This window comes from Silurus meridionalis, chromosome 2 (assembly GCF_014805685.1).
Source record: "Silurus meridionalis isolate SWU-2019-XX chromosome 2, ASM1480568v1, whole genome shotgun sequence".
Taxonomy (NCBI): domain Eukaryota; kingdom Metazoa; phylum Chordata; class Actinopteri; order Siluriformes; family Siluridae; genus Silurus; species Silurus meridionalis.
Window position 1 is genome coordinate 7258512 of NC_060885.1, and position 10212 is coordinate 7268723.

General features: G+C 36.4%; 1 protein-coding gene across 1 annotated transcript; it reads right to left on the reverse strand.

Annotated features, from left to right (window-relative positions):
* Nucleotides 1-1575: 1575 nt before the first annotated feature.
* Nucleotides 1576-9475, reverse strand: LOC124378451 (ELMO domain-containing protein 2-like). Its single transcript, XM_046838166.1, has 9 exons — nucleotides 9259-9475; nucleotides 7382-7529; nucleotides 6909-6937; nucleotides 6248-6345; nucleotides 6018-6147; nucleotides 5254-5387; nucleotides 5091-5159; nucleotides 4836-4969; nucleotides 1576-2299 (listed from the first exon to the last, which is right to left on the reverse strand). Exons 1-9 carry the CDS (start codon nucleotides 9292-9294, stop codon nucleotides 2130-2132), a joined length of 948 nt encoding a protein of 315 aa, XP_046694122.1. The 5' UTR covers nucleotides 9295-9475; the 3' UTR covers nucleotides 1576-2129.
* Between the last annotated feature and the right edge of the window lie 737 nt (nucleotides 9476-10212).

The window sequence follows — 10212 nt, forward strand, 5'->3', positions numbered from 1 at the left end:
GTGAAAGGGAAAGTTTATAGGACTGTGGTGAGACCTGCAATGTTCTACGGTTTAGAGACAGTGGCATTGAGTAAAAGACAGGCGATAGAGCTGGAGGTAGCAGAGCTGAAGATGTTGAGGTTTTCGTTGGGAGTGACAATGATGGACAGGATTAGAAACAAGTTTATTAGAGGGACAGCGCATGTAGGATGTTTTGGAGACAAGATGAGGGAGGCGAGATTGAGATGGTTTGGACATGTGCAGAGGAGGGACAAGGGGTATATCGATAGAAGAATGCTGAGGACGGAGCCACCAGGAAGGAATAAAAGAGGAAGACCAAGGTGGCGGTTTATGGATGTGGTGAGGGAAGACATGCAGGTAGTTGGTTTGAAAGAGGCAGATGTAGAGGACAGGGGGGTAGGGAGACGGATGATCCGCTGTGGGGCGACCACTAATAGGAGAAGCCGATAGAAGATGATTTAGTGTTTAATTGGTTTAATTGAATCCATCACTATTTTGCGAGCGAGCTGATTGCACAACCTGATGCTCGCGAGTCACGACAGAACAGATGCAGTGCGACTGTCCTGAAGTTAGTAAAGAATTTATACAATAGCACTTCATTAAACTATACCATTTCACATGATTATACAGTTTCTGCTCACCGTGCTGATGTTTCGCCTTCATCCGTGTCACCAGTGTTTTCATTTCATGCGCTCGTGCATGACTGTGGTACTTCCATGCAAAACACGCTCTGCTTTGCATAACTTCCAGGTAGTTGTATTGCTTGTTGTGTTCAATATAAAATACTCTCATGCCTTCTATGACTTGGGACGAACACTTTTTTTGCTACCGGTTGACCCTGTACCGTCTGCCATTTTCACAAGCGGTTGTGTTATTTTACCGTAACTTGAACCGCCCAACTAATCAATAATGTCATTCGTTGTCAACAAATTTAATTAGCGATTATTATCACTGATTAGCTGTTGCAGCCATAAGATCTACTTACCGTTCCTACACCTACTCACCCACATTTATATTTCAAATATAAAACACATTTATAACCAATGATGTATTTATTAACATACGCCATGTAGCCAGTACAAAGCAACTATAATACAGGAACCGTTACCTACAAAAACTCTCCAACAAACTGGTAATTTGTTCAGTTTGACAGACTTGAAGCAATAGTTCATTTATAAATGTAGACGATCAGTCACGCACATCTTGTGGTGTCTGAATGGTCTTCGTGTCCTGTCCAGACTCCAGTTGTTTTTTTGAATGTCTGATAAAAACAGTAGCAACCAAACTGTACAGAATACATAGTGTGAACAGTTTGGCATTTTGCTAATGTAGATTATTACAAATGTTCCTCAGATAGCTTTCAAGTGGTTCAGTATCAAACAGACTTGCTTAGTATGACACTGCTGTCTGTACAAAGGGACACAATTATTTTGTAGAGCTAAATATATTAGTAGCTCTGTCCAGCAGCTGGTTTGTGGACGTCCTTAAAACATTAACTTGCTGCAAACAAATACACATGTAGAAGGTTTGAAATTTGGCAAAGTTTGAAACAAAATTACAGGATGAGATGGGAACTTAATTGCTTAACTGTATATATATTTTTCCAAATCAGACATGGTACAGTAGTATTTCCACTTTTACTAATTACAGAACACATTAAATACATAAACCATTAATATGTGTTATAAAGCTGAAATACTAATCTGTTGGGCTAAATGTATAAACCGAACAAACAAAAAAAACGCATTAAAACATGCAAGAACACACTGAACTGTCCATGTGCAAGACAATTAAACAAAGTTTCATTTCTATCATATACAATTTTCTACATCGTCATTAATATCAAATTCCTGAGATGTACACCATAAGAGAACTGACAGGAACCATAAATAGACCTCAAACTTCAAGTACAAAGAGAACTTGTTAATAATTTTAAGTATCTCCAAAATAAAAATTCTATTAGTAAGTGGTGGCCACAAAAATTCAGCTCTACAGTATTGTTCTCAGGAATGAACTTAAGGTTTAGAAACCTGCTACTGGTTACTGTGTTTATAAACATGGAAGCAGAGGAACAGGATGTCCTTAAAAGCTATTATTCAGTCATCTTATTGTTTAATCAGGAAAAAAACTCAGTTTTCTGGGTAGTTTTTAGGATCAATCTTTAAGACGAGGGACACCTCCGGCTCCAGAAGTAGCTCTTTCACCTTGTCATGGAACTTCTCTCTGTAGATGTTAAACTCCATAATGCTTGCAGGCTTTTCTTCCAGCCAGAACTTATCAAATTCGTATGCCAGGTAACCTGAGCAGAAAGAGAAAGAAAAAAAAATAAATTACACACATACAAAATTCTTTGGAGCAAATCTTAAGTTTTCATATATTTCTAGAAATGCAAACACTAAAATCCACAAAATACAATTTATGTACAAAGTTTTGGGACACCAGAGTTTTCCAGCCATATGTGGTTCTTCTCCAAACTATTACCACACAGTCTTTGAATGTAGTGACATAAAATTTTCCTATTTACGTAAGCTGAGACAAAAACCTGTTCCAGCATGACAATGCTCCTCTAGACAAAGCCAGCTCCCTGAAGATATGCTTTACATGGGTTGGAGTGGAAGATCTTAAAGCTCCAACCTCAAACCTACTGAAGACCTTGATGAACTAGAACACAGAGTACTCCCCAGAACTCCTCACCCTACATCAGTACCTGACTTTACTAACACCCTTGTGGTTGAAGGAGCACAAATATCCACAAGCACACTCAAAAATCTAGTGGAACATCTTCCCAGAGGAGTGGAGGTTCTTATAACAGCAAATAGAGCCAAAGTGTGGAATGGGCACATGAATTACAGTATTGTTCAAAATAATAGCAGTACAATGTGACTAACCAGAACAATCCAGGTTTTTAGTATATTTTTTATTGCTACGTGGCAAACAAGTTAACAGTTGGTGTAGTAGATTCTCAGAAAACAAACAAGACCCAGCATTCATGATATGCACGCTCTTAAGGCTGTGCAATTGGGCAATTAGTTGAAAGGGGTGTGTTCAAAAAAATAGCAGCGTATGCCGTTGACTGTACAAACTCAAAACTATTTTGTACAAACATTTTTGTTTCTAGGATTTAGCAATCCTGTGAATCACTAAACTAATATTTAGTTGTATGACCACAGTTTTTAAAAACTGCTTCACATCTGTGTGGCATGGAGTCAACCAACTTGTGGCACCTCTCAGCTGTTATTCCACTCCATGATTCTTTAACAACATTCCACAATTCATTTACATTTCTTGGTTTTGCTTCAGAAACAGCTTTTTCGATATCACCCCACAAGTTCTCGATTGGATTAAAGTCCGGAGATTGGGCTAGCCACTCCATAACATTAATTTTGTTGGTTTGGAACCAAGACTTTGCTCGTTTACTAGTGTGTTTGGGGTCATTATCTTGTTGAAACAACCATTTCAAGGGCATGTCCTCTTCAGCATAAGGCAACATGACCTCTTCAAGTATTTTGACATATGCAAACTGATCTATGATCCCTGGTATGCGATAAAAAATCCCAACACCATAGTAGGAGAAACATGCCCATATCATGATGCTTGCACCACCATGCTTCACTGTCTTCACTGTGTACTGTGGCTTGAATTCAGAGTTTGGGGTCGTCTCACAAACTGTCTGTGCCCCTTGGACCCAAAAAGAACAATTTTACTCTCATCAGTCCACAAAATGTTCCTCCATTTCTCTTTAGGCCAGTTGATGTGTTCTTTGGCAAATTGTAACCTCTTCTTCACATGCCTGTTTTTTAACAGAGGGACTTTGCGGGGGATTCTTGAAAATAGATTAGCTTCACACAGACGTCTTCTAACTGTCCACAGTACTTACAGGTAAGTACTGTCTTTGATCATGCTGGAGCTGATCATTGGCTGAGCCTTTGCCATTCTGGTTATTCTTCGATCCATTTTGATGGTTGTCTTCCGTTTTCTTCCACATCTCTCTGGTTTTGCTCTCCATTTTAAGGCATTGGAGATCATTTTAGCTGAACAGCCTATAATTTTTTGCACCTCTTTATAGGTTTTCCCCTCTCCAATCAACTTTTTAATCAAAGTACGCTGTTCTTCTGAACAATGTCTTGAACGACCCATTTTCCTCAGGCTTTCAAATGCATGTTCAACAAGTGCTGGCTTCATCCTTAAATAGGGGCCACCTGATTCACACCTGTTCTTTCACAAAATTGATGACCTCAGTGATTGAATGCCACACTGCTATTTTTTTGAACACACCCCTTTCAACTAATTGCCCAATTGCACAGCCTTACGAGCGTGCATATCATGAATGCTGGGTCTTGTTTGTTTTCTGAGAATTTACTGCACCTACTGGTAACTTGTTTGCCACGTAGCAATAAAAAATATACTAAAAACCTGGATTGTTCTGGTTAGTCACATTGTACTGCTATTATTTTGAACAATACGGTACATATTTTGTTGTCCACAAACATTTGTCTATATAGTGTACTTGTAAATATAATATTCCAATTTCTGCATCAATAATAAATAATAAAAATAACCCATTTAATAGGCAAGTATGCCACATTCCTGGTTCAAGACTACACCTTATTCAGGGAGATGACTAGTAAGATTTCACACCATCTAGTGAATAAATAATAAATTTCTCATAAATGTTGGAACACAACTTATTTTCTGAGGGTGATATCTTTTGAACTTGCACGTTTGCGCTGGACATGCATTCATCTTGTACTAAAATGTTATCTCCAGTGTTTTCACCAAACCCACTCTACATAATAGTGTACACAAGACTGGTAGGGTTTAAAGGTTAAACGCACAGTAAAGCTGGTGGAAGTGGTGCAGGAGTGGTTTTCCTGCCACAGTGTTGTAGAGGTGTGGCCTCAAAGCTCCACTCCTCAGTAAACTGTAGGCCATCTCGGTCAGATTAATACCCACTATGGCGTAGGAGTACCTGTGCAGAAAAACACGCAGTTAAATTGCATTATTTGATTTAAATCCGACAAGAAACAATGCATACTAGAGGGCAACATTTCAACATAATTACGGTAGGTAAAAGACTGAAAATTGTTTACCCCAGTGAGGGATGGTTGGCGTGGGACAGGACGTGCCGTGCTGCTTTGGTGTATTTTTCACTGAAAAACCTTTTATGTCCAAAAACACACACAAGAAAATCGTTCAGATAGAAATAGCACAGAAAACAACTCTGTGTAGGTCATGTCTGATGTTGAGACTTACACAAGGTTTACCAGGCCAAGCATGCCCATCCCTCTGAAGTCGGTCTTTGGGTCATCACCTTGAAAGCCGATGTTGCCCCACTGCTTGGTTATTCGAGACTCCAGTTTAACAGATGGCATCAGCAAATCCCACAACTAAATTATAAGTTTTAATCATAGTGTAGGTTAAATATTTTTAAATGTTGATTTATATACATTTCACACTTTTGAACAGATTTTGAACTACAACACATTTACAGCATTTGGAAGAGCGTCAAAACATTTTTATACACAATCATTAACAGAAAAAAAAAATTAACTGTTATTGGTAACACACTTTCCTAGAATTCTTTTCTAACTGCTAGAAATAACAATTTTCATTTATTAAAGAGTTTGATGTTGTGGGAAAAATGTTCTAAGACGAGTTGCCCCTGTGGTACCATAGTAAATTCATCTAGACATTATGCCAGTAAGTTGGTTTCTTTTTGATGCATACTCAGCAGAAAATGTGAAGTAATCGACAAAAACGAATATCAACTGCACAGAAAACATGTGCCGTAATACTGCATAGGACATTTTTTGAAGGTATTGAAATAATTTTTTTGCATTGTTTTGGTGTTTTCTGAGACCTCTGGAGTGAGAAAGTTGCTACAGATATATATATTTTTTTCTGCTGCATCTGGAAAATCCTGCACTGCTTTAAGAGGTAAAATCTTACATTCTGTGACATTCAGCCCTGTGGCACAGTGAAGGGTTGAGGGTTAATAAGAATCTCAAATCACTCACCTGAAGAAGCATTTTCTCATGTTTTATATTTTCAGAGTTAAACACCTCTTTCCTCAGCTCCTCAACTGTTGTAAACAGCAAGTTATAGCCGCTTATTTGAATGAGGCACTGCTGAAGATTCACCTTAAACCTGGAAATGACAAAGTCACAATTATTATAATTACAAAGAGCATCAATCATCACTAATACTATACTGGATCTCAAAAAAACAAAGTGCGACTGAAACTTACTTGGGATCTTTTTGCTCGTTGATATTTTTCACTTTTATGATTTGTGTCACACATGCCTCAACTGCATCCTCCTTCACACTTACACCTTCTTGCAGCACCTGGACAACACAGCAGACACGTTTAAGGAGGAATCAGTATCAGAGAAATTATAATAATCCATATTCAGTATTATAGCATGTGCGTTGCTTTAGATTCAGTATTGACATTCACTCTGCTTATTATTACTAACAAGATCATCTGCAAAATACTTTTCATTGACTCTTTTCTTTCCCATAAATCAAAGGAAAGAATATTTAAGTACCTAAAATGAGACTGTCTGTGAACAAACTTACCTGAATGTTGTTAAAATAAATAAATAAATAAATAAATAGAATAAAAAAGTGTTAAAAATATACAAATAAATAGAATAACTTATAACTTCATTATTTAATTTTTTTCCATACCACCAAACCTTTGCACCAAATAATATTTTCTTTTGTGATAACATTTAATGGCTTTTTTTTTTTTTTTTTAATTCAGGCACCTTAAATTTCAAAAAGGATCTTGTGTGAATAAATTAATTTCATGTCATGATTGTACACTAGTTATCTGGTGTAATGTGGCATGAAATCTATTGCTTACGATATTTTAAATAAGAAAAACTGATGAAGAAACCTCTCACCGTGTTTTTTGAAGAATTCAAGGAATTTTCTGAGAAAGAAAAAAAGAGAAGGAGAGACAATGAGAGGAAAAAAATAACAATAGAGATCAGGTCAAAAAAACTTCCTTATTATTATTAATACAGCTGACACCCGGGATATACACTAAATCTTTACACATATAAACTGTAATAAATAGAGCTAAATAATAATATTATAACTATAATCTTCATCATTTTATCCATTAGTTGATGCTTTATTTTCACCACCCCTGTAAAAAAAGAAGCAGTCCAATAGCATTGAGGGTGATGTAGGAAACCCAAAGTGAAAAAGGAGACTAGCATTTTAATGCTTTAGTCTAAAAAAAAAAAAAAAAAAAAAAAATCATATTATAAAATGATTAAAGTCGTTAAAGAATTAGAAAGAGTAACGTGTGAGTGGTTCAGGGTAAGATGACTGTATATGAGAGTATTTGCCGGATGGGAGTGAACCTCACCGATCCGTGTGGTCCTCCCTGCTCCAGGCTTATATCCATGGCAGATCCGCTGCAGCTCACATTTTCCTGTGATTTGTCTGAGAATCCATTTAAACCAGAATCGCAAATAAAAGGTGTACAGGTACTGCCAGATAGTTCCTAACATCGTCTGTAACACACCAACAACAACGAGGATTAAATGGAATGAAAAGCAAAGCGTTTTGGTAAAAAAATATTATGACGTGTTTATAACAACTCACTGTCGTCCCAATAATAAGATACGATACGATAAAACTTTATTCGTCCTGAAAGAAATTCTTGTACCAGTTGTACAAACTGAAGTTGTATTCTCTAAATACACCACAATTCGTGATATATTGATTATAAAAGAAGGACAAGATAAAGGTAGAAAGGAAAGACAAACACAGAAGAGGAAAAGAGATAGGAAAGATAGGAAGGAAAAGAAGGAATGGAAAAAAGAGAGAGAAAAAGAGTGAGAGTGGAAGGAAGCTAGGGATTAAGTTAGTAGTTAGTTAAGTTAGATTTAGTTTATTTATGGGGATGGAGGGAAGAAGAGATGGGAAGAATGTGGAAGGTAGAGAGTGAGATGGGGAGGGATGGAAAGAAAGGTGGAGGAAGGAGCAAAAAAAGGGATGGGGAAAATCAGTGAAGAATGGATGTTGGAAAGCAGACAAGGAGGAATGGACGAAGGAGGTGAAGGAGGAATGGAAAAAGGGGGCAAGAGAGAATAGGAGTAGGAGGGAGATGGAGGGATGAAGGGAGCTAATGAAGGGGTGGACACTGGGAGGGATGAAGTAATGAAAAAGGGAGCAAAGCAAAGCAAAGCAAAGCAAATCAAATCAATATATATATATATATATATATATATATATATATATATATATATATATATATATATATATATATATAAATAATTTGTCCCACTGAGTCAGGCTTTTTTTCCTTGGCCCACCCTGTATATTAAGGCTGTCTAAATTACAACGTCAACAAAAAAAATCAATTTTATTGGCACTCATTTTATTAGCATTATTGCAGTGCACATTTATGTTTGACAATTTTTATTAAAATAAAAGTAAATAATTATAAAAGAGGCAAAGTTAAAACTATTATCCAGTACGTCCTTTCTTTACACCCCCCACCCCCAAAAATAAAATAAACATTTAGATTTTAATCACTAAAGCACAAGTCTCAAATTGAGCACCAAAATCTGCCATGATGCGCACATCCGACAATTAAAAGCGTCCGTGTGGATACAAAGCAAAAAGTCTGTTTGGTGTCCTGATAATTTATGACATTTAAAACACAAAAATTACTCTAATACGTTTACAAGAATATTTAGTCTTCGTGCTCTATGTTAAGTTTGGTTTCACTAATAATAAACATTCATTTGCATTATTCATCAATATTTGCCCATGTTGATTAGAGTATTAAAAACCTAAAAAGTATTAATTTAAGGTACATTTGGAACAGATACAAATTAAATTGCAATTAAATATTTTAATCGATTGAAAGCCCTAATATTATATTGGGTTTTTTTGGCATCTCATATTAACTCGCATCTCCACCTGATCTCCGGTAAAACGTACACACAAACATAACCAGCTAGTCAAGTGCTGTCCTGTTCTAAAAAAATAATGAGCAAATAAAACAAAACAAAAAACAAAATACTGTCAACAATATCAAACTTATTAAACCTCGTTAGAAATTTGAAGTAAGTATTTCTAGAAAACAAGTCCACATGTATGTTTCAGTCAGGGAGCTAACATGCTAAGTGACGCAAACAGGTTGTCAATAGTTACCAGTGTAGACAGTTAGCCTAGTTTGCTAGCCAGCCGGTGTAACATAAATAACAAAGTAATTATTTTATTTTTCCTTACTTCACTGCTGCTTGAAGACGGAAAATAAATCCTCATTCAACTTCAATTTAAGTTTTAATAACTCGAAAAAAAAACCTAACTGTATTCAGCTATAATGCTAACCAGAATAAAAAAAACAACTGTCTAAACTGCATTCCGCCGTCACTCAATGGCCGGTTTTCATCCGTGTCTGAATCGTAGTATCTAGTGCACTATGTAGGGCGTGAATATCTACTAGGCAGAGGTCGGTGTAGTCCAACTATATAGGGCCGACAAACCCATTTGGAAGGCGTTCAAGCTCTTGTGACGCACGCGCAGAAAGTGCAATACCGTCCGTTTAAAAAAAAAAAAAAAAATTGTTGGCCACAAGATGGCGACAGTTCGTCAACAATACATGGCCCTTCTACTATTAAAATGTGAAACATATTTATACAATATGAAAATAATACTACACTTTAAAAAGTACATCTGCTTATTCATATCGTACCTGATGCACAACACTGTTTTTTGCACCGCCATGCACTCACACTTTATGACATTACTGATCTCTCATATACTCTTTATTCCTTTTTAATACTTGTACTGTCTATATTGTCTTAAATTGTCTGTATTGTTTTGTATAGTCTGTTTTGTCTTTTATAGTCCAAGCTAAATGAATAGTGTTATTTATATCTGTACTTTTGGGAGTCATTAACAGCTGGATTCAAATTGGGTGCAGATGCACATAAACTGACATAATTGACACGTACGCTGAATTTGATTCTACATAATCAATTACAATAAAGATATATTCGCATTTTGCCCCAGGGAAAGCAATTTTCCTACTTTAAAAAAGTATGACAAATATTTTTTTTTCTTTTTTTAGGTATGTATGTGCTGTGTTGTCAGGGTCTGGACATTTTTTTGGTTCGTTTTTGATTTGGCCACCAGATGCCGCCACTGGGCCCTTATCCCCTACTCCCTAACCCCTAACTG

Coding starts and splice junctions, on each gene's coding strand:
- LOC124378451 (XM_046838166.1), bottom strand. CDS start 9,294: ATGAGGATTTATTTTCCGTCTTCAAGCAGCAGTGAA. Junction 5,388..6,017: donor ATGAGAAAATGCTTCTTCAG/GTGAGTGATTTG, acceptor CTTATAATTTAG/TTGTGGGATTTGCTGATGCC. Junction 5,160..5,253: donor CTTGGCCTGGTAAACCTTGT/GTAAGTCTCAAC, acceptor TGGACATAAAAG/GTTTTTCAGTGAAAAATACA.